Genomic DNA, 25,560 nt, shown 5'->3' on the forward strand with positions numbered 1-25,560 from the left:
TAAACACTTTTCTTTTCACTAATTTCACTATAATAGAGACATTACACGACATTACTCATTCAGAAATAAAATAAAATAGTGCTATTGGCTCAACAAGTGAATAGTATTGCCAGCCCACTTTAGGTTATTCGCGAATATATTTAAAAATTTCGGTAATATACTAAACATTACGCCATTTCAACTATATTCATTGATTAACCACAAGAATGTAACTCTGCAGAGAAATTTATCTTGTAGCAAAAACTTAATCAAAAGATGTTTTATATACTTTTAGTTTTGCTTAGGCCTTAATGAATATTTTGAAATAACACAAAACTTTCTCACATAGCTACACTGGCACTGACTGTCATAGTGACACTTCAGTCACATCACAGTGACAGTAGATATGTTTATGAAACTAGCTTTCGAATGATCCATGGAACATGGCGAATCGTGCTCCAGACATTTTTATAATTTTTTTTTTCATTCTGCTGTTTAATGTATAATTTATACTTGGTCAAGCAGATCTTGTCAGTAGAAAAAGGCGGCAAATTTGAAAAATGTAGGCGCGAAGGGATATCGTCTCATATAAAATTTGAATTTCGCGCCATTTTCTACTGTCAAGATTTGCTTGACCATCTATAGATAGCACATTATTATTATGCAGTGAATGGCAAACCGGACGGGTGCAGTTGAATCCTTGGACATCATTCGGCGGTTCGTGGTCTCGGCCGCCATTATGTAAAATCTTCGAGCAACACCGGCTTCCGATGTAAAATGTTTTACTTGTAATTTACGCTTACTGTATTTCGGCAAGGGCCCATGAGGCTGCCACTTCTCCAATAAATAATAATAACTATATACCTCACGTAGTCCCTCCTCTTCCACTGCCCACTCGTTCCGTTCATGTAGTGACGCAAATGGAGATAGATATGTTTCTAAGTTTTCGTTCATGTTTCGACATGGGGAAACAAAATGGTAAAAATGTGCGCGGAAGTGCCGCCCGCTGGCGGTTATGATATCCTGACTTGTTTCTATAATCAATATCTCAGTAAAAATATAAAAATGCTAAGAGAGATCGAACTTTCGCGCCTACATTTTGTTAGGTCATAAGGCAAAACTTACACGAATCGAGTAGGTGATAATGATAACAGTAAGATCCGTCATAATAACGGTTGCAGTTATGATTTAAATTTTAACTTTAAAGTGTAAGCAAATCTGAACTTTAATTTATAAGCCACAAGTTTCAATTTCCTGTAACGCGTTTCCGGGGATTCCCCGATGACTTAATAGGTGAATTGATAATATGTTTACTTATTTTACTGAATTATCAAAATATTAATGTAAGTATATATATTATATTGTTGCTAGTCTACAACTATTGAGTTTACTTTGTCTACGTCTAAATTTTATATTGTTTGTTTTAAGGTAGAAAATCAACGGACAAAAAGTGGAATACAAAAAACAAACCAAGATGAATGTTTGAGACGCTTTATTGTCATTCACAAGTGCATTCACTACCTCCTACACCGCGGGTATACATCATACAGACCTTACGCTATTCATACATACAATCATAATGTAGGTAACCAATAGATAGAAAGTCGAACATAATGCTGGCAATATTTTCCTTACAGCTATTATTAAAACAATAAAAACATACCGACATATTATTTGTATTTTGTATTATATTTGTAAGTCGATGGCAAACAACTTATGCAGCAGGCGTATTGTGGACCGCTTTATTGACTTCATCGACGGTGGAGGCAAACCAGCAGACGATTCGCCGGATCGTAAGCGATTAGATGGTAATACCAAAGGGATTGGAAGTACGTTGGCGGCCTTTGAGATGGGAGTACGTAATAACGCTAATAACGTACCAAATATACATATAATATGTCGGCGGCCGATCGTAATGTTTCCGTGTAATGTTTTGACTATAGTCACATTAGTTGGACATTTAAGACTTGGAACCACGTGGCATAGAGCGTAGTGGAGTATAGCACTTAAAAATATTACCAGCATTATACACATGGACAAACATAGAGAAACGCAAAAAAAAGGGTTAATTACTAATTTTGTTATTATTTTAGGTTTATCCAGTAATCAAACCATTTTTGTAATTACTTTAGGTTTATCCAGTAATCAAACCATTTTTGTAATTACTTTAGGTTTATCCAGTAATCAAACCATTTTTGTAATTACTTTAGGTTTATCCAGTAATCAAACCTTTTTTGTAATTACTTTAGGTTTATCCAGTAATCAAACCTTTTTTGTAATTACTTCAGGTTTATCCAGTAATCAAACCATTTTTGTAATTACTTTAGGTTTATCCAGTAATCAAACCTTTTTTGGCGTTCCACTAAATTTATCCATTAGTATTGTTAAATAATAAATGAAAAACAATTCAACGAAACTGTTATCATACAGCGCCTATAAAAGATAACCAAATATCAACAGAAACGAATAACAAACACTATTTACAGTGACTATTATAATAAGCTCTTTATACATTGGAATGTGTCTAATAGCGATACAATACTATACTACCTTTAGAAAAGTTGCATTGATTGTATAAAATGTGAAAGTAGGTATAAGAAAAAATGATGAACCAAGTTTGATAGCTGAAATAGATAATGCTGTTTGGCGCCATATGCTTTGCGGTAACTGAATAATTTATGGGACTGTACACGTACAGCGCCATCTACATCAGCTGTCAAATCCGCAGCACGAATTATTTGAGACTTACATATATGTATATAGAATTAATGAATCTTTAGTTTGCGATTGACAGATGGTTTAATATGATTTAAAATTGCGAAGTTATCTATGAAAAAGGAACCTTATTGTCGATGGCGCTTACGCTATTATTAACGGTGCTCCGATATAAATACGATGCCGCGCGACGCTGTGCGGCGTAACCGCCATCGACAATAAGGTCCCTTTTCATAGATAATGTCCCGATTGATTTTATACTTTGATGTAATAATCATAACAATATATCAAGCATCATACAGTTGTGCAGAATATTTTAGATTTTAGACTTTATTTATGTATGCGTTAAGGTAGAAAATAAAATGGAAGGAAATCATCTGTCAATAACATATTATCTTTAAAACATTTTTAGTTACGATTGCATTGACTCTTCCGCCTCAAATACTAAAAGGAAATGAATCACGCCACACGTACGGTGTAATAGATAAGTAAATAATATAAATTACCAAGAACCTCAAATAAAATTAGGAGGCGTATATAGCTGGCAATAATATTATTTCGATTTGATATAAATATAGGTACATTTCACTCAAGCATAACAATGTGATTTCTTTAGAAGTTTGTCAGAAATAATTGTGGTGTTTTATGTCCATACATTTGTCACATCGGCTTAAACTTGAAACCCCACTAAATATTTATAATAAACGGAACTTAAATGCATTTTCACCTCAACGTTTCGACCGTGTCGGAACACCTGAAGTCCTAATACACACTCATGATACCTGATCCGTAGGCGCTGTGACACGTCCGAATCATTGAGTTAAATAAAAATATATTATGCTGTGGCCGTTCAAAGCAATAGACCTTTAATATTGCTAGAATACAAATGACCACTAAATATGAAATCAAAATCAGTACTTATTTTCTCGCGTAGCGTGAATTTCATACAGTATTTATGAGATAGTGGACCGAGTATTGAGATACATATTTGTTATTTTCTTAGCAGGAGTACCTAGTATTTTATGTACATTTTTCAATTGACCTAAATATTTTATTGTACAATATTATTGTTGACCACAGCCGACCAACAACCTACGAAGTTAAAGTAAATAAAAAAAATGTGACGTTTTACGTAAAAGGTACCACATTGTCAGTTGTCCATAAAGTAAATTCTTAATCGAATCTGTAAGCCTTTAGCTCCACATTAACTTTCGTCAATGTGGTACGTTTTATCTGAAAATGACATTCACGTCTTTTATACATAATTATATTAATTATATAAAAATGACATTGGCAAGAAATATTTTAAATAAAATACTTGGTGCATATCTTAGCAGCGTATTAATAAATTAAATTAATCACTAAAAACTATGAAAACACAAATATACTGTACTTTTTATTTTAATAATGAATTAATAGCAATTGAAATAAATATACGTCTATAAGATTTTGAATCTATCTGCTGCCATATAAAAAAAAAATATGTTTTTCTAAATTCTTAGATACAGTCTGACAGCATTTTACATTTTGGCATGTAAGTATTTCTATTTCTACGAAAACGATTTGTGGTACAAACAAATATTTATCTTTTGAACACAGAAAAAAGAAGGTTTGGCTACTTATATGCTAATTTTTTAAAACGCGGTAAGAGTTTTCTGCTACGACTGACGGTAAATTATTACGTGTTAGGTATAACAAATTTTAATACATATTTAATACACTTCACTAGATATTCGATATATATTATATTTTGAATATTTCCTACATTACAAATTCAGATAGTTCACTAATAGATATGGTTACATGTTACAATAATTATTTGTCATTAATATAAGACATTTTTGAAATATTTCGAGGCATTGGGAGTGTTTATAATTCTAACAATTTGACAACCCAGCTGTCATTTTTCTTAACATCTATTAAGTAGTGTTAGTAAGTTCTTAAGACTTGTTTAACATAAATAGTGTTTTAAATTAAATTAACAATAAATAATTAGGCAAGAACAGGAAATGACTTTTATAAGATTTTTTTAAGCTGTCCATTTTAATTCAGATAACAAAACATAAACTTTAATATTGAATCAAAACGTATTTATGTTTGTTAGAAATTCAAAGGTGACATTTTAAGTGTTTTTTATTTACGAATTATGTTGAGCGGACAGCAAATTGACATTTCTTTGACATGTTAAATTAAATATGGCTTAATAATCTCTAAGATAAAATAAATAAACTATCGTTATTTGATATGCACAATTGTTACTTAAATAATATTAATTACAATGTTAGTTGAATTAAATCTAATTAAGTACATTCAAATTCATCAACTATGTCTAAATTGCGACCTTTATGGTTAACGACATGTGTGGTTCCATATAAAAATACAGCTTAGGGTATGAGTTTACAGAATTTTGATCGTTATCAATGAACGTGTGGCTCGCAGCAATCACCCTAAGATCCATTCTGACACGGAACGACACACATGTAAGACATATAGTAGCAAAGTCAGCAACATCCACTTCAACTAAAACTTTTTTATTACACTTCTTATTAAGTATACACTTAAGATTGTTATTTCTTCAGTTGAAGTGAATGTTGCTGATTTTGTTTCTATACGACTTGTTACTCTAAATCCGCGTTTACATACTCGTGAGAGTGACAAGCCGAATAGCGAAAACAAAAGCGCGAGTTCACCACCTAATATCATAAGGGTTGCCATTTGCCATATGAAAAATTGGCACATCCTGACAAAAATCCGGGTATCACTCTAAAAATTGTGACATTTCCTAGACGGTCGGATCTCCAATTTTTTTTCCTATGCCCTACTCCACTTATACCTAAATTGTGGTGGTTAGTTGAGGGCAAATAATCCTGACATGTCAGGGGAAAGCCTGACGAGTATGTAAGTGCGGATTGACAAAAAAAAAACAAACATACATACAAGTCAAACATCAGTCTTACAGTAATGTTTTTTGGGTCAAAAACGTTCCTGCGTCTTTCCTGTGAGCAATACAATACTAAACGATTTGGGTACACACTTCTAAGTTTTTCACTTTACAGCGAAGGTTGCGACGTCACGTGACCGTTACTATTATACAATAACGTTACTATAATAGAAACGTAGTTCCCATTTTCCTCTCTGGATATGAACATTATAAAAAACATGTTTACGCAACGTCCGCTTTCATCTTAATTCAGGCCATTTGTACATTTTTGTTTATTTGTGCAATAAAGTTTTAATAAATAAATATAAAGTCATCATCATCAATGTTCACAGGAAGGGCGCATAACGCAAAATCATAATAATAAGATTTATGACCCTTTTAATTGATAGCAGTGCCTTTAAAATGCTTTGTGTTCGACCTTAGATCAATAAGCGGGGTAAATAAGTCACAACAACATGAGGTAAAATATGTGCGTTCGTTAGAGGAGGCCTTATAATACGGCCATATGGAAATAGTTGCCTTCAAATAGTACTGACATATTCAAACCTCGTTACCAATTGCAGTTCATTCAAAATAAAGGTTGGCAAGTAGGGTCATAACTATTATTCGTTGAATTCACGATACAAAAATCTGCGTGACAATAGCATAAAGCAATTGCTACACGGTCGCCGACAAGCCTTCTAACCGTCTGACCTTGGTCAGTTTTGGTCAAATTTTGTTGGTAACAACTGTCTACACGGTGCGGGACCGGCCAAGGCCACGCGGTCTGGGGCTCGTCGGCGACCGTGTAGCAAGGGCTTACAAGTAAAAAAATATGAATATTAAAATAACCTATCTTTGCAACCAATCCCCAACTTGTTATGAAAATTATTAAGTACCAAATTCTAAATGTTGAATACGGCCATGGATCCCACGATACAATTTATAGTGGAATTATGATTTAATGCTCAAAGCGAAGGACAAGTAATGAACAAACAGCAACACTCGTAACTGTATCGGTGGCCCTTATTACAAAAGGCATAAGGTCCACCGATGTACAGTTAATGTGGGCAAAATGGGGGACATTTGGGGTACACGTATTCTTGCGCACCCTTAGGGCCCTTACAGACGAGCGACAGCACACCAGCGCCCGCGCCCTTATTTTCAATGAATTGCAACATTGATAACAAGGTTTGATAAATACAAAGATCTGATATTTGATATATTATTTAGACATTTCGCGATTCCTAGGGGCCACTCGCTACCACGACTAAATACCTACACCAACGCTACACCGTTACGTTTATTAGAAAATCCTACTTAAAGATATGTCTTTTATACACAACTGTATATGTATAGTTATACGAAGATAGGAAAAAAATTACTTTTTTCCGCCAGTTGATTTAGACAAGATTGTAAACAAACGAATTTACGTACTGTACTATAATTAAAAAAGCCATCCGGTCTGACGACTCAAGCTAAGTCAAAGAAATACTTTTTATACTACAAATTTGTTTGCTATAAAGGTACACCAGCGATTCCCAGCGGACAGTGTTATGCAGAAAACAACCAATAACATTCACATTCATTTCGTGCATAACACCATCCACAACCTAATACAACTCTTTTGGCATCTTCATTTCTAAAATACTATTCATAAGTTTCAGAACAGTCCTCAATGGCGCGTCACGCACTCTAACGCTTTGACAATACAAAGGTTGTTCAGATATTTGTGAGCGCTTTGACGCTCCAATATATCTGATAGCGACTGTACCGAAGTCGCCGAATATAAAAGTATGAGATATATTCAAATTCAACACTAAGATATGTTGAAAATTGAGTATACAAATATCAACTCTAAACTGACTTTAATAGAATTGCATTTCATTCTAAATATTTGTCGATATATCTTTATTGAATAGCAGCTATTTATTATTACAAGTACTAGTCTTTCGCATTTGTTCAGCGTATATACATAAACTTCTTAATAATGTGCATACATATTACCTGTATTTATATATAGAAATCGTTCAATAATGTTCCCGATTCAAAACCAAAATCGATGATTCGATTATGAGCTTTATTTATTTCAAGATAACACACAATTTCCATTAGCAAGAGTTGGCTCGGTCAACAGAGCGTTCAAGTTTTCGTTGACCATAAGATTTTTTACAAATCTGCTTTAACCTCTAGCATCCCAGTCCTAATACTAGTACAAATTTCCAATTTCCTCTATTTATTTTAAAACCATAATAATGGTAAAGACTTTTTTTTATTTATTTGCAATATTTAGGACTTACGCCTGACGTGGAATGCCAATCGTCATAGAAACCAATTTCAATGGAAAATATTTCTTATTACAACCCAATAATATTCATTTTGGCTCAATTGTGAGCCGCTCTTTTTCTCGGCATATTCCCATCTCTTATTATCCCTATCAAAGTTGGGTCATCAATCATCATCTAACCCCGCTAGTGATTCACATGAGTGTCATGATAATCCCATCGTGCAATATTAGGACTTACGCCAAGCGTAAAATACCCTAAGGTCATAGAAACCAGTTTCAATAGTAAACAGCTCTTATTGCAACGCAATAAAATTCAATTTGACTCAATTATGCGCTGCCCGTTTCCCCTGCATATACCCCTCCCATCTTTTAGCCGTATTTATCAATATTGGGTCATCATCTAACCCCGCTAGTAAGTACAATTGATTCACATGAGTAGCGTGGTAATCCCATCGTGCAATATTAGGACTTACGCCTAGCGTGAAATGCCTAAGATCATAAAAGCTGCCGCTGCCTGTGTCAAACAATGGGAGTAATGTTTTAAGTGACGTCATGCCGTCATCGAACATCTTCTTGGCGAGGGAGATGGAGTTCTCACCTTCGATGACGTGGAGGTCGTAGAGGCCGAGCAGCGTGTATATGAACCCGTTTAGGACGAACAGCGGCGGTTTTGTGGGGTATTCCTCGTACCTGGAATTGTTAAATGATTATTTATTTATTTAATCGTTAATGCACAGGGAATAAAGTACAAAAGGCGAATTTAATGACTAAACTGGCATTTTTAGCCGCTTGCTGGTATGCAGCGTCTCCGTTACGGTAATACTACACTTACCAGACATGCTTATCCATCCACATAGCTTTAACGCCGCCTGCGTGGCTCGGTACATCCAGTAGATAAAGGGCTTTTTTAGCCGCTCGCAGGTACGCAGCGTCGCCGCTGCGGTGGAACGCCCTGGCCAGGAGCGAGATGCCGTGCCCTTGGCTCATTGCCGAGTGCCTGTGGAAACAAGAGGGCATATTATTCACAAAAACATAAAAAAAAATTGGTCTTAATATAGTCTTTCTAGCGTCAAGCAAGCGCTCCATAGTTACGTCCTTTAAAAATATATGTTTTTAGGGTTCAGTAGCCAAAATGGCAGCGATAAACTTTTACAATAACGAACATCTGTCCGTTCGTCGAACAAAAAAACAATTGCTCCGTGAACATGGCGCTTGCAATAGTGCCGAAAAATCGAGACCACACACAAGAATCTTCAAATCAGTTTGTCACAAAAATCTTACATACCTAGTATGTTCGCATTCCAACTCTAGTTTTTAACTACAAAAACTGTTCGCCCGTTTCGACATAGAAAACACAGCCTTACCGCAACTAGTTAAGGTTCAAATTCAATCAAGGTTAAAAGATGTGCACACGCAGCGCAGCGAGTGACATTTGCCGATCTATAATTATCTCGTCCAATTGCATGTGCAGACTATTTGCGCCGGCGCCGATCTGATTAGGTTGTTTTATTGTTTATTACTCGTAAGAGTATACGTTTCGTAGTGATATTGGAAAATGAGGAATATCTTGCGGTAACTAAGTGTGTTTTGCCAACACATTATATACCTAACAATATATTTTTTTAATTTATTTAGAACACAAATAGTCATAATAAACATATTACATATGTTGTACACAGTGTACAGAAACGGAGAGGTGATACAAAGAGACCTGGAGCTTCATTAAACACAATATTAATAAAATAAAAAGGTAGGTAAGAACAACGTAGTAATTTAAAAATACATAACTATAAGCATACAATCTCAAGGAACAATGAAAACAAGTTAGGAATTAGTTACTAAAAGAGTTTACGTCTCAGAAGTATTTTTAGACTAGACAAGGAATTATTAATATTTACTTCTACCATTTCTTCTTTAGTTATCTTTATAGCAATGAGATACTTTAAATCATTTTAATGTACAGCGGCTAGCTTTGTTCACAAGTAGTCTGATCAGTTCATGGTTTATCAGCAAAATGCAACAAATTATACATTCAGATAGTATGACTGGCGCCCTCAAGTAAATCACTCTCTCTCTGTATAATGTATATTGTTTTTAGTATCAAATAAAGTCTGATACATACATCAGAAAGCATGAAAATTGACACGGATGTACCTTTAAAGTTATTGTCCTATAGAGTCACAATCATAGTTGGTGATATGATTGGATATTAGCGGGCTAGCGTAAGCGAGGTAGTTTAGTAATATAAGGCAGCTGGCAGGCACTCCCAGTTCTGTCCGACCAATTTACTGGGGCCCATTGGAATTGGGGTCTATTTTTGAAGATGTCGCTATAATCTAAATCGTGTTTCTGAAACACGATATGTCATAATTTTAAAATACAGCCAAATAAAAACAAATGAAATAAATTGATACTCCTGCCGAATTTGCGTCTACAATATTTTCACTACTTTACGTGTCTTTTAATGTTCCTCTGTCAGTTACGAACATATCTGACATTCCATGCCTAAAGGATCCCCATGCTCTATGTGCAGAAAGACCCTTCTCTGATGGAAAGCCACATAATTACGAGTATAAATGTATCGCAACTGTTAAATGAAAGTAGCAGGACAATCTTAGACATGTTAATTGATGAATAGCTCCATCCATCATTCCGCTCGCGCGATCAAATGTGATTTAAATAGAATGACGGGTGGACGGGCAACAATCGCTTCTTACTGTCACAACTGCCGCTCGGAACTTTAACTGTACAATTGATATGAACATAAATAGTACTTAACTCTTATCAATAAGGTCTGACGCCGATTCAGAGGGTTAATAGGCTAATAAAACAACTTTATAGCACTTAAGTAAGTTTTCTTGAAAGTACCCAGTCATTAAGTACTTGGAGTAGTTGGAGTCAATTTCAGATTTCTTAATTTTTCCGTAGTTTGTATGTAAATCCTCGGTTCCATGTAAAATTTCAGCTTTCTAGGACATCGGGAAGTAAGAGTATAAGTGAGTGAGTGAGTGAGGGGCCAATTCGTCATGTTTTAGGTATTGATAAAATCTAAAGTATTAAAGCTAGATTGACGAAACTTAATGAATGTCATATGTTCCTTAACTACATCTTATCGTGTGAATAATGTGAATTTGAGCTCTCCGGTGTTATTCAGGACGAAGCTATAACGGTTTAAAAATGAGACGAAGCCGCTTTTTATTGCTCGTCTTGGTGAAGTTATCGTAAAGAACTCTTACCAGACAGGCCGCAGGTCAGTGACCCCTGCGGCCACTCGGCGCCGCACGGGTATGGGCCAGCCTCCTGAGCCTCCGCTTCGGGCCCATTGTCGACGCACCAGCCACGACGCCGCGGCGTAGAACTGCTCCATATGTGCGCTGTGTATGTTCAGGTTGTCTCGCTCTACAAGTGTTGTCTCACTCACCAGCCAGGCCGCAGGTCAGTGACCCCTGCAGCCACCCGGCGCCGCACGGGTATGGGCCAGCCTCCTGAGCCTCCGCTACGGGCCCGTTGTCGCCGCACCAGCCATGAGGCGGCCGCGTAGAATTGGTCCATGTGTGCGCTGTATGTTCAGGTTGTCTCGCTCTAAAAGTGTTGTCTCACTCACCAGCCAGGCCGCAGGTCAGTGACCCCTGCAGCCACCCGGCGCCGCACGGGTATGGGCCAGCCTCCGCTCCGGGCCCGTTGTCGCCGCACCAACCATGAGGCGGCTGCGTAGAATTGGTCCATGTGTACGCTGTACGTTCAGGTTGTCTTGCTCTATAAGTGTTATCTCACTCACCAGCCAGGCCGCAGGTCAGTGACCCCTGCAGCCACCCGGCGCCGCACGGGTATGGGCCAGCCTCCGCTCCGGGCCCGTTGTCGCCGCACCAACCATGAGGCGGCTGCGTAGAATTGGTCCATGTGTACGCTGTACGTTCAGGTTGTCTTGCTCTATAAGTGTTATCTCACTCACCAGCCAGGCCGCAGGTCAGTGACCCCTGCAGCCACCCGGCGCCGCACGGGTATGGGCCAGCCTCCGCTCCGGGCCCGTTGTCGCCGCACCAGCCACGTGGCGGCCGCGTAGAATTGCTCCATGTGTGCGCTGGTGCTTATAGTCAGGTTGTCGAGGGAACCGTTGCCGCTTAGGATTATGCTGGAGATCTGTGGCGAAATGAACAACATTTTTAGTATAACTCCATCAATGGTTTTTAAAACCTGCGTTGTGGTCACAGTCAAAATGAATGAACGAGTTTGGAGGCTCAGATACGGCTTTTTAATTACTTCTTTGATACAAGACACTGTATCAAAGAACTAGTTTAAAAGCCGAGTGTTAATCAGCCGCCTTTAATTTATAACAAAGAAGTAGATCTACCTTGAACTTGGTTCGTGGCGACTTCCGCTTGGGCCGGTCCAACAAGGCCCAGCCTTTTTGCATGTCGACGATTAGGTCGCGCGTCAGCCGCCGCCATATTGCTTCTGCCCCGATGCCGTAGTATATATGCTCCTCCTGTACAACATGCATCAAAATATTGAAATAGAAGCCAAGGAACTGTAAGGTTAGTTGAAAACATATAGTTTTCCTAGGCGCAATTGTTCTACTGAGCTCATATTTCGGATAAGAGTGCCAAGCAGGGTTGTCAGCAATGTCTTTGTTATGGCGTTTATAGCTACAGATTTACCTCCTTGATAAATAAAACAAAGCAAACTTTGTCTCTTTCTAACACCTATGTTAGTCCGTGACAAACGATAATCAAAGGAATTTCGACGACCGGTCTGGCCTAGTGGGTAGTGACCCTGCCTGCGAAGCCGATGGTCCTGGGTTCGAATCCCAGTAAGGGCAGTTATTTGTATGATGATACAGATATTTGTTCCTGAGTCATGGGTGTTTTCTATGTAAGTATTTAAGTATTTGTATATTATATATATCGTTGTCTGAGTACCCATAACACAAGCCTTCTTGAGCTTACCGTGGGACTTAGTCAATCTGTGTAAGAATGTCCTATAATATTTATTATTTATTTATTATTTATTATTTTAGATTCGACAAATGTTTATGAATTATGTGAAACAGTTCATCAAGTTAAAAAAAATATTCACAGAATTTAAAAAGTTAATCTTCTTCTTCCTCGCGTTATCCCGGCATATTGCCACGGCTCATGGGAGCCTGGGGTCCGCTTGACAACTAATCCCATGATTTGACGTAGGCACTAGTTTTTACGAAAGCGACTGCCATCTGACCTTCCAACCCAGAGGGGAAACTAGGCTTTATTGGGATTAGTCCGGTTTCCTCACGATGTTTTCCTTCACCGATTTAAAAAGTTAATCAAACCAACTAATTAATTAAGTCCACTCACCTGAGCATAAATCATCTGTGTATTGGTAACATAATGCAAATAAGCAGTCTCTTTCCTCTCCTTGTTCTGCAGCACCACCGTCACCGAGGAGTTCGGCCTCAGCAGCACATCCGCGCTCAACACGAAGTCCTGGCTAATATTCACCTTCAACCACACCTGGCTCGACGCCAACTCCGTCGTCGAAAACTTTAAAACATTCGAACGCACTTTCTCATCAAATACCCTTGACAATGCCGCGTCTTTACTGACAATCCAGTTCTCTAAATACTTCTCGCTGTCATCTAACACCCTTATTCTTGGTTCAGGCTCTGTAATATTCTTGCTGTAATGTGACAAGCCAAATTGAGCTATCTGCGTTGGGTAATAGAAGCCTCTGGGCTCCCATTGCGTGGAGACGGGAACACCTTCCGTCCCGCTCACGCATTTGACGCGGTCGCGAACTTCGACGTTGTAGTTCTCGAAGGTAACGAAGGTGCCGCGCGGATCGTACTTTTTCTTCGGGTGGTAGATTTTACTGTAGCTGTGAGACCATTCGAATTTCTCGACGCCATCCACTGATGTTACTTTCCCATATATCTAAGGAAAAATAAAAACATGTAATAAAGTGTTTTGAGTAATTTTTGTAATAGGTTTAAGATAAATATATCCTGAAAAACGTACAGATCCTGGTCACGGCACCGATCGAAAAACATCACCGAAAAACGGTATTCCAAGTTAGCCATCAAAGCACAACAGTTTATAAATTACGTGGAAACAAATAATTTCATATTTAGGGTCGAGTTTTTTTTTAATTAGGACTTATACTATTAAGTTTTTTCATATATATCAAGATAAAGTCAAAGCAACACGGTCTTACCTCGAATTATTTCCTTCAGTGGAACACGGCACGTACAATACGTGTGTCTTCTGATCTCATGCGGCAAGCAATGGAATATTCGCCGTTGATCGAACATTCGCTCTCATCGCGTACTTTTCTCTCGTTCTTCTCGTTCGACTACAAGTTAATTCAACTCCATGTCGCGCGATAAATTCAAGTGTAAATCAATAAGAACTCACCTCAAAATATTTCCTTATGAAATTAAACGGCACGTACACGTCGTCCCGGTCCCTGCGACAAGCGATCGAATATTCGCCGTTGATCGAACATTCGATCTGATCGCGCGCTGTTCGCTCGGTCAACGCGTTTGACAGCATCGAACCGACTGTGGACAATATAACATGGTCAGAAAATTAACGATTCGTTGTTTTGTTCGCTTATGAACGCGGTACTAGAAAAAAACCGTAAGTATATAAGCAATTCATCCAAAATGACAATCCATAAAACTCCCGGGAGCCTCGAACAATATGATCCGACCCGTTGACCCGTATGAGATCATTTCCATGCATTATTTAATACGATTTTCTATATACGATTGTCACTTGGCCTGACTTCCCACACTTAAAAAATGCAATATCCTTGCTTGTAAAATCCTATAGCTGTTAAAGCGTAAATGTTACAAATAGTGGACCAAACTCCTGGTCAAGATTATATATAGAAACCCTTAGGAAAAGGCGGTGCGTGTACTGATCGACTATGTCCAGAAGTGGCTATTATTTTGGGTGATATGATTATAAGTATTATAACATCAGAATTATTGTACCTGGCGGCCGGCTGAGCTCCCCGCAACGCGCCCAGAACAGCGTGAGCGCGACCACGGCGCAGCACAGCGCGCCGAGCGCCACGCGCAGGTTCAACCGCACCACCATCATACCCGCGCGCTGTCACAACCAAAAAATTACTTTAGTTTTAGTATTTAGATTAGTAGCTGAAAATAGCTTCAGTCAGAGGCAGCGTTAAGAACTGGTCTCCAGGCGGCTCTCTTGCGTACGCCACACATTGTATAGGAGCATTCCATGAAATTGTCTACCATTTGTCCTGTACAAACGCGATTTTCTGAAGATTTGCAACTACAAGATTTTCCTTTTCTATGACAAATGGTCAAAATTATGCGCAGAAAAATAATTGGCTACTTTAAATGCCGAAAAAAAAGTCGCAACACAGGAAATAAAATGCGTTTGTACGGGACAGCCCGTGGAATGCTCCTATAAATGTTTAGTTTAGGTACATTGACACTGTAACAAATAAGAAGTATCGCATGGAGTTGTTCACCGTTGGGAGGGTGTAAAGGCCTGTCTCCATATTGCGCGGCATATTGGCTCGCGAGCCAACCCAGAATCCATTATTGCGCGCGGCTGCCCCGCGAGGGTTACATATCAGAATACCGAAAATCGATTTACCTAATGTTGAATCACCTATGCTCGTTTCACCTATTTTTTTAAATACCTAATGATCAATTAACCTAAGCTCATAACACCTAATGAACGAATTACCTATTGCACGTTTCACCTACAATTGGTTTACCTAAGCTCAGAATACCTATGCACGATTTACCTAAAGTTGAAACACCTAATACTCGAAATACCTAAAGCTAATATACCTAATACACGAAACACCTAATGTTGATATACCTAATGCACGAAATACCTAAACTCGGTATACCTAATGATCGAATTGCCTAAAGTTAATATACCTACTGCACGAATTACCTAAAGTCGGTATACCTAATGATCGAATTACCTAAAGTTAACATACCTAATGAACGAAATACCTAAATTCGATACACCTAATGCACGAAATACCTGAAGTCGATGCACTTAATGAACGAAATATGTACCTAAAATCAAAAATATATCTAATTATTGCATAGTAGAATATTATTAGGACATACAACATTTGATATAATTTTTTTAGCCAAATCATTCAATTGGCTTACTATTTTTTATTATAATATAAGGTCTAGTCATTTGCCAGAGTCGAGATAGGTGCGACGACGAGCAAAGCGAGGAGAAGCGTGTTAGGTTAACTGCGACCAAACAGTGCCAAAACCGACTTTTATTTCATCGTCATGGGGGTAACTTACAAAAGTAAGTTTTTGATAAGATAAGATAAGATAACTAATTTTGTATTAGACTTAGAAAATCATTGTAGTACTTAAAAAGTAAGTTGTTATCCAAACAAACAGTTTCTACTGTAAGGATGGGAAATCATACGATTTATTGGGTGGAGTTGCCACTTGATCATTCGGCAAAATGATATGAATTTTGTACTAGGTATATAGACTTTAGGTATTCCGTGCATTAGGCATATCGACATAAGGTAATTCGTTCAGGAAGTATATCAACTTTAGGTATTTCGTGCGATAGGTTTAACAGTTTTAGGTATTTCGTCCATTAGGTAAATCAAGTTTAGGTACATCGTTCATTAGGTATATCAACTTTAGGTGGATCGTCCATTAGGTGTATCAGTTATAGGTGATTCGTGCATTAGGTATAATAGTTTTAGGTGAAACGTGCAGTAGATAAAACGTGCATTAGGTATATCGTGCATTAGGTGTTTCGTCCATTAGGTTATTTGAGCTTAGGTATTATAAACTTAGGTCAGTTAATGTTTAGGTAAAATGATCTATAGGTAATTTAAAAATAGGTGAATCAAGCATAGGTGATTCAACATTAGGTAAATCAGTTTTCGGTATTCTGATATGTAACCCCCGCGAGCCAATGTTCGATAGTTTGCCGCGCAATATGGAGACAGACCTTTATAATTATAAGGTTGTCTATATACTTAGCTAAGTTTAGAAAGATTGAATTATAAAACATTATATACTCAATTTCGTGTTGATAAATGGGATAACGCTAAATTGTCTATCACCTATGGCAGTTGAGTTGAGAGTGCAATACTAAAAGCTTGATGCTGTCGACATACAGTGACAGACAACTGGTATAATACACAATGCAGTATCCACTATCTAGTCTACATGCCCCACCTACTGGGTGAAAATTAGTTTGAATCATAGGTCACATGTCAGTCAAAGCAATGAGATGATGAATAGACTATTTGTGCTGGAGTTAGAATGACTCACTAGCTTCTGTGAAGTTATTAATTATATTCCATTGGATATCTAAAGTGACCCAATTTGAGGATGCATCTCTTAAATGACTTCACTTAAGTGTTAAATAATTCTTCAATTAGGCAATTTATTGTACAGTACTGTATCAATAAGGGGGAGGCCTATGTTCAGCAGTGGACGTCTTATGGCTGAGATGATGATGATGATGATGACTGTATCAATAGTAGAGGATAAAATAACCTGCCAAAAGTATCTACCACCCTAGAATACTTTTCTGAATAGAGATAATCTCTAGATTTTGCATTCAAAAGTCTAATTATTTTACGTAATAACAGTATAGACTTATCATATGAGAGTACCACATGAATGACATAACATGATGCAGAAGAATTTTAACCAAGTTCCTAATGTAATTATTTCTAAACACAGACAAGTGATATTAATTGAGACATTGCACAATAACCCGAATAATTAGACCAATTAACACTATAAACTGGAACCAAAGCAAATCTCTCGATGCACTAACAACACTGACTGACCAAAAATGGACCTTATATCTTTGCTTTTAGGTTTGAAATAGCATTTCAACAGTGTGAATGGTACTTGCAGTCAGAAATCAGGGTAATGAGGTCAATGGTTTAAAATTAGAATCAAATTAACTGTCTGGAGTGGAGACAGTTATAAGATAAATATTTAATGCATAATGTGATTTATGCTTAGGAGTCTGCTGTGCAGTGAAATAAGAGGTCACAACCTTAAGCATGCATGAAGGCATTAGAACTTTGTTCAATAAATAAATATTGTAGGACTTTATTACACAAATTGAAGAAGTCCCATAGTATTTAAGCTCAATAAGGGTTGTGTTGCGGGTACTTCGACAATGATATGATTTTTTTTTTATATAATACTGGTGACCTGCCCTGGCTTCATAAGGGTTACATAAAACCTTAACAAATTGTACACCTGCTCCTACCTCAAGAATCACTCTATTGATAGGTGAAAACAGCATGAAAATCCATTCATTAGTTTTTGAGTTTATCACAAGCAAACAAACAGACAGGGGCCTTGTTTTATAAGGTGTAGTGATATAAATATTTATAAATACTTAAATACATAGAAAACACCCATGCTCAGGAACAAATATGTTTATTTATTTGCTTATTACACAAATAAATGCCCTTACCAGGATTTTAACCCAGCTGCATTATTCCATCCTCTGCAAAGGCAGGGTCACTATCCACTAAGCCAAACAGGTCATCAAGTATGAAGTTTTCTACTATTATTGTAGTTCAGTCAGTAACTAGCAATTTGTAAACCTAAATTCAAAGATATATGATCCACCAATGGTCAGGTCAGTTTAGCAAAAATATAATACACCTAGCCCAAGTAATTTTTGGAAATAAATTTAAAAAAGAGTGTGGTTTTATAATATACATTCAAAAAATATTCTATAGAAATATGTATGATTATTTAAGATTAATTTCCCATATAACCATTCCAGTCGCAGAATCATCAAAGTGGTAACTAAATGTCAGATGTGTCGTAACAGAGTCCACACAATGTGTCTAGAATTGTTTCGAAACAAAGTGTCGTCGCCGTGTGTACACTTTTCCGTAACAAGGTGTCGACACATTTGTGTGCACTTTGCGTGCGGTTTGCGACTAAATCTGACAGCAAATTTGTGACAGCAAATGTCAATATAAAATACCTCTTGAAAACCAAGGTTTGTCAAACTACTATTAGTGTCTCGTGTGCTCGTAAGTAATTCTAGTAAGTCATCATGGGCAATGCAAATGATAATAATAGACCAAAACCATAATTATAAACACCCAACACCCGTCAACCTTTTACAGAAAAGTTTTTAAAGAAATGCAATAAGCTACTTAGGTCAGCCAACGAATGCTCCAAAAAGTTGTAGAGGGAAATGCTCGGAACACAATTTTTGACTCTGTGACTTGGTTTGGACAAGTTAGGAGGTGAACATATCAAAAGTCCCCGGCCGTAGCCCTTGAGCGGGGGGAAGAGAGGGGGCTTTGAAGGTCCCATTTTCCGGTTTTTCGATTATATCTCGGAAACTATGCATCTTAGCGACATGGCCACTTATACAAAATGAAAGTTAATTTAATTTGTTACAAGTTTATTCGTCAATTTTTTCGATATGTTGAATAGTTTTTGAGATATTCGCTCTTGAAAGTTTATTTAGGGCTCTCAATTTTATCTTGATATATCTACATCAGTGAAGGTGCTAGGCCGTGTATGGTATCGTTTTCGTATAAATCTGGGTTGCTGAATCCATTTAAGGTATCACATTGACACCATTCCACAAAATTAAAAAAATCTTTTTAGGGTTCCGTACCTCCAAAGCAAAGATCGGAATCCTTATAGGATCACTCGTGCGTCTGTATGTCTGTCCGTCTGAATACACAAAATAGTTCTTTACCTATAGATGACAGGAAAACCTATTAGAAATGTGCAGTCAAGCGCGAGTCGGACTTAATGTACGGAACCCTTAATATGCGAGTCCGACTCGCACTTGGCCGGTTTTTTTTAAACTCCTCTTGACGCTTAACCGCAGAAATAGTTTGCGTCCCGGAACAGGACATAGGATATATCTTATAACCAAAATCATCTTTTGAAGGTGTGAAAAGTGGCGTGGAAATTTGTACGGGAAATCAATAACCGCTGAACCGATTTATATTAAATTTGGGATGGTCTACATCTTTGATTTAGTTAAAAATGATAAAAAAACATGACTTCAAACCTATACTTAAACAGTATTAACTTCAAGAAGTGAATTCTGAATTCCCCCCTACACCTCATTTCACACCTTTAAAGGATGATTTTTGAGATAACTTATTATGTCCTGTCTCGGGACTCAAAATATATGTGTACTAAATTTAAATTAAAACTGTTCAGCAGTTTAAGCGTGAAGAGGAGTTTAAAAGAAAGTATTTTAATTAGTTTATATGTTTTTCTTTGGAATGGTGTCAATGTGATACCATAACTAAATTTGGTACTGCGAATTTATACGAAAACGATACCAAACATGGCCTCGTAGCTTTACTGTTGTAGAAGTCAAAATAAAATTGAGAGTCCTAAATTCTTATTACTTGGCCAAACTTGTGTAGAAGGAAAAGGAAAAATAAAAGTCTTCGGCAGGAATATAAGACACAAATATAATTTTTTTTTGCGTTACTATTTCAATCATCAAATATAAACATACCTTGATTATATTATTCTAGTGAGATCCTCATAGATAAACAAAAACATTTACTTAAAAAATTACAAGGTCGAAATGTCACGGAACTTGTGAGAGTAATATGTGTAAAATAAAAACTTTTATGACAAAAAAATCTGGACACAATTTAAGAAGCATCCAATTGCGTCGAGGAATCATCTGTATTTTTGCTTGTTTCATTACCTCCTCGCTTCTTTTTTTGTCCTTTGTATTCTGTAGCAATTTGTTAGATCTGAAAATAAAGATAACTTGCGTCGTCACGGATATCGATTTATAGGTTTTAGGGAGTGCAGAATTCGAAAACGATGATCATTTTATAATCCAAGATGGCGGCTACGTATTTTGTCATAAAAGTCGTCATGTATATCGTTTTATGGGTTTTAGGAAGTGCCGATTTCGAAAATGATGACCAGTTTGGAATCCAAGATGTGTGCCGTGCACTTTGTCATATAAGTCGTCATGGATATCGTTTTATAGGTTTTAGGGAGTGCAGAATTCGAAAAAGATGACCATTTTGGATTCCAAGATGTCTGCCGTGCACTTTGTCATATAAGCCGTCATAGATGTTGATTTACAGGTGTCAGGAAGAGCAGATTTCGAAAATGATGACCATGACCAATAAAACGACATCCATGTCGACTTTTAACATAGTGCATGGCCGCCATCTTGGATTCCAAAATAGTTATTATTTTCGAAATCTGCGCTCCCTAAAACCTATAAAACGACAGCCATGACGACTTTTATGACATACTGCATGGCCGCCATTTTGGATTCCAAAATTGTCATCATTTTCGAAATCAGGGCCCCCTAAAACCTATAAAACGACACCCATGACAACTTTTATGACATAGTGCATGGCCGCCATTTTGGATTCCAAAATGGTCATCATTTTCGAAATCAGGGCCCCCTAAAACCTATAAAACGACACCCATGACAACTTTTATGACATAGTGCATGGCCGCCATTTTGGATTCCAAAATGGCCATCATTTTCGAAATCTGCGTCCCCTAAAACCTATAAAACGACATTCATGACGACTTTTGTGACATAGTGCATGGCCGCCATCTTGAAATCCAAAATGGTCATCGTTTTCAAAATCTGCGCCCCCTAAAACCCATAAAACGACACCCATGACGACTTTTATGACATAGTGCATGGCCACCATTTTGGAATCCAAAATGGTCATCATTTTCTAAATCTGCGCCCCCCAAAAGCTATAAAACGACACCCATGACAACTTTTATGACATAGTGCATGGACGCCATTTTGGAATCGAAAATGGTTATCATTTTCGAAATCTGCGTCCCCTAAAACCTATAAAACGACATTCATGACGACTTTTGTGACATAGTGCATGGCCGCCATCTTGGAATCCAAAATGGTCATCATTTTCGAAATCTGCGCCCCCTAAAACCTATAAAACGACACCCATGACGACTTTTATGACATAGTGCATGGCCGCCATCTTGGAATCCAAAATGGTCATCGTTTTCGAAATCTGCGCCCCCTAAAACCTATAAAACGACACCCATGACGACTTTTATGACATAGTGCATGGCCACCATCTTGGAATCCAAAATGGTCATCGTTTTCGAAATCTGCGCCCCCTAAAACCTATAAAACGACACCCATGACGACTTTTATGACATAGTGCATGGCCACCATCTTGGAATCCAAAATGGTCATCGTTTTCGAAATCTGCGCCCCCTAAAACCTATAAAACGACACCCATGACGACTTTTATGACATAGTGCATGGCCGCCATTTTGGATTTCAAAATGGTCATCATTTTCTAAATCGGGGCCCCCTAAAACCTATAAAACGACATCCATGACGACTTTTATGACGTAGTGCATGGCCGCCATCTTGGAATCCGTCATCATTTTTGAAATCTGCGCCTCCTAAAACCTATAAAACGACACCCATGACGACTTTTATGGCATAGTGCATGGCCGCCATTTTGGATTCCAAAATGGTCATCATTTTCAAAATTGGGGCCCCCTAAAACGTATAAAACGACATCCATGACGACTTTTATAACACAGTGCATGGCCGCCATTTTGGATTCCAAAATGGTCATCATTTTCGAAATCGGCACTCCCTAAAACCTATAAATCGACACCCATCTCGACTTTTATGACAAAGTGTTTGGCTACCATCTGCATGCAAGACATTTCTATTATTTTTACGTACAAAAATGGCCCCCTGTCAACTTCCAACTAGACGTGCGCGCCGCCGCGGCGCGCCGCCGCCATAAGGAGTCAGCGCGCCGCCGCCGCCGCCGGTAGTTTAAAATTCGCGCCGAGACAAAGCCCGCAAGAGTACAAATTTAAAATCAATGGACATAAAGCGCGTGCGACGTGCCTAGCTTTAGCGTTCCGACTGTTTCGTTTTTTTTTCAAATTCATTGCTTGATTTATTTTAACCCTTAAATCGATAACGTCCACTATAATGGACATCCCAAGAAAAATTTCTGCACCAAATATTAAAGCATAGCGTTACTTTCCTCTGGTAGCGTACTTACACTACCAGGAAACTACTACTAATACTACTTGAATGATATTTTATTTTTAAGTATGAGTGTATAAGAAAATATTGGGAACCAGTGTGAACATAATCTTTTTGTCAAAGTCCCACAGAACGCAGAACTTGCAAGGAAGCATCCGACAGACTGACATTTTACCCATATTTCATTCTTTTTTGTATATGGCAGTATTAAGCAGCGTTAAAATAAAACGTGTAGATAGGTTACTAACTGGTCTGTTTATTACTTGGCAATATGATTTACATAAAAATATTTTTGTTTATCAGTATTTTGCCCATTGTAATCGACAACACGGCACTTTTGCTAAGTCCATTATGTTAGACGTTGCCAAGTATGCGAAGAGTAAAATTATTAAATTTTCTGGTAGTTTTTGTGGTAAATAAATTAAATAGAGGGATGTTAGGTGTTTGAAAACATTTTAAAAAGTCATTACTTGCCGTATTATGTAATGAACCAAATAGATAAAAAAAATTTTTTTATGGATTTTTCCCTGTGGATGTGGTGTGTGTGTGTGTGTGTTTGTTTCCTGTTTGTGTGTGGATTTGTTTTCATCAAGAGACAGACCCGATTTCATTTGAGAAATTTGTTAGGAAAATTTGATAAAAGTGCATGCATTATTGTAAAAACCATTGCTTAGATGTTACAGCTTCCTAGGATAACCTGCTGTTTGATTTAATGTTAAATAAATGACGTCAATCACTGATAAAATTTTACCACCTACGAGCTATAAAGTTATTCCAAAAATATAAAAATATGTAATAGGTTTTACTTCAATTCATTACATAAGTTGACATTATCGGTAAGTGTATTTCTAATTAAAAATGCAATTATTCTATATTTATTTTAAAATACATGAATTGGACTAAAAAAACCTTATGCATTATGCACATGAAATAGGTAGTCTATACTCGGCAACGTCCAAAATACTGGACGACTTTTAATTACGCGGCGTATCTTTTTACAAGCTTTTATTTATTTTCACCTGACCGTTGGCTGTCTGTCTGTCTGTCTGTGTGTAATCAAATCTTGCAAGTTAAATTTTATCCACTTCCCGGTTTCCGATTGAGCTGAAATTTTGCATACATACGTAAGTGGGGTGACAATGCAATATTATGGTGTCATCGAGCTGATCTGATGATGGAGACCGGAGGTGGCCATAGGAACTCAGTGATAAAACAACGAAACCTAATTGTGTTTGGGGTTTTTAGAATTGTCTCCATGAGTATTAGTTGCCTGTGGAAATAAAAGTACAGTCGGCGATAAAAGCTTGTACCAAAAATGAAATTTTTGCTAAAAACTTATTATTTACACCGATCTTGGCAACGTCCAACATAGTGACATATATTTTACACCAAAAAGATTTTTCCAGTGTTGATTTAAGAGTTAATCTTGGTTTCTCATTATACGTATATTGAAAAGTTGAAAATTCCACGCCGCCGGCGTTACGCCGCCGCCGTGGATTTTTTTGTGGCGCGCCGCCGCCCGATTTTTTTCGACCGGCGCGCACGTCTACTTCCAACCGAGATTTAATCGATAATTTATTCGATTAATATTCAGATTAATTCAATTTCAATCTATGTTAGGTCGACTAAACTAATCGCGATTAAAATTTGAGGATTAACTTTTTTTATTCCATTAATTAGTCGAATAAACAGTTAATCTATTAAGTCCCATCTCTGACCACGGCATTTTTACACTTTGAGAATATCTGAAAACAAATGAACACAAGGAGCCATTTTGCAAATCCAGTAACTTTGTTATTACTTTTGACAGCGCGTGTCATGTGTCTACACAGAGTCGACACAAAGTCGAAACATTTGCGAGTTCTACTTTAAATGTAAGTCAACAGTCCAGTAAAAGCAATGCAAATTAATTAACTGCATGAATAAATTAACTGCACAATTGCAAACAAATGTATCACATAATAAAATGTATACACTACTATTTGTAGCATAACAGTAAATATTTACAGTGAAAGTCAAAACAAACTTTAATGTTTTGTAAAGTTTCAAGTTTTACTACACAAACATGATTTTAATCAATACCACTTATTTCTTCAACTCTCAGATTACACTGATTACCTTAAATAGATGTCACAGCGATCTTAGTAATTTGGTTTCTAATTATAGACGTAGGACGATCGGGCCCTTTAAATACATGCGTCGGAATCTTTGCGTAGGCGGTGGATACAAACACGACGCTCATGACATGACACTAAATCAACTAACTATTAACAGACACCATACCTACACGCACTATGTTTACAATCACACGTTGACAAAGTAAAAAACCTAATAGCTACTACATTTTCATGTAATTATACTCACTCTGCACAAGCCAGGGACATTCCATCCGTGCCGATAATGTTTGTTCAGCGATAAACTGCCACTTCTCATATAACTAACACAAGATCACATCTTATTTAGCTTTGGGAACGCTGTTTTAATTGAATTATTGTTTTAGTTTAGTCTTTATTTATTAGGAGAGCGATTTAGATAGCCGCAAGACACGGCTCCGACCGTTCCGCAGGTTTTTATGATATTTTCGATGTCGCTGCAGCTGTGGGTGTTTGACAGTAGACGTCAAAAGCGTTTCG

The 25,560-nt window shown here is 37.3% G+C and overlaps 1 protein-coding gene across 1 annotated transcript; it reads right to left on the reverse strand.

The window, feature by feature from the left end:
- Positions 1 to 1,456: 1,456 nt before the first annotated feature.
- On the reverse strand, positions 1,457 to 25,560 carry LOC134664906 (D-glucuronyl C5-epimerase). Its single transcript, XM_063521617.1, has 8 exons — positions 25,292 to 25,560; positions 14,875 to 14,992; positions 14,291 to 14,436; positions 13,235 to 13,810; positions 12,253 to 12,387; positions 11,854 to 12,041; positions 8,734 to 8,898; positions 1,457 to 8,591 (listed from the first exon to the last, which is right to left on the reverse strand). The coding sequence occupies exons 1-8, from the start codon at positions 25,358 to 25,360 to the stop codon at positions 8,225 to 8,227; spliced, it is 1,764 nt and encodes a 587-aa protein (XP_063377687.1). The 5' UTR covers positions 25,361 to 25,560; the 3' UTR covers positions 1,457 to 8,224.

This window comes from Cydia fagiglandana, chromosome 6, assembly GCF_963556715.1.
Source record: "Cydia fagiglandana chromosome 6, ilCydFagi1.1, whole genome shotgun sequence".
NCBI lineage: Eukaryota > Metazoa > Arthropoda > Insecta > Lepidoptera > Tortricidae > Cydia > Cydia fagiglandana.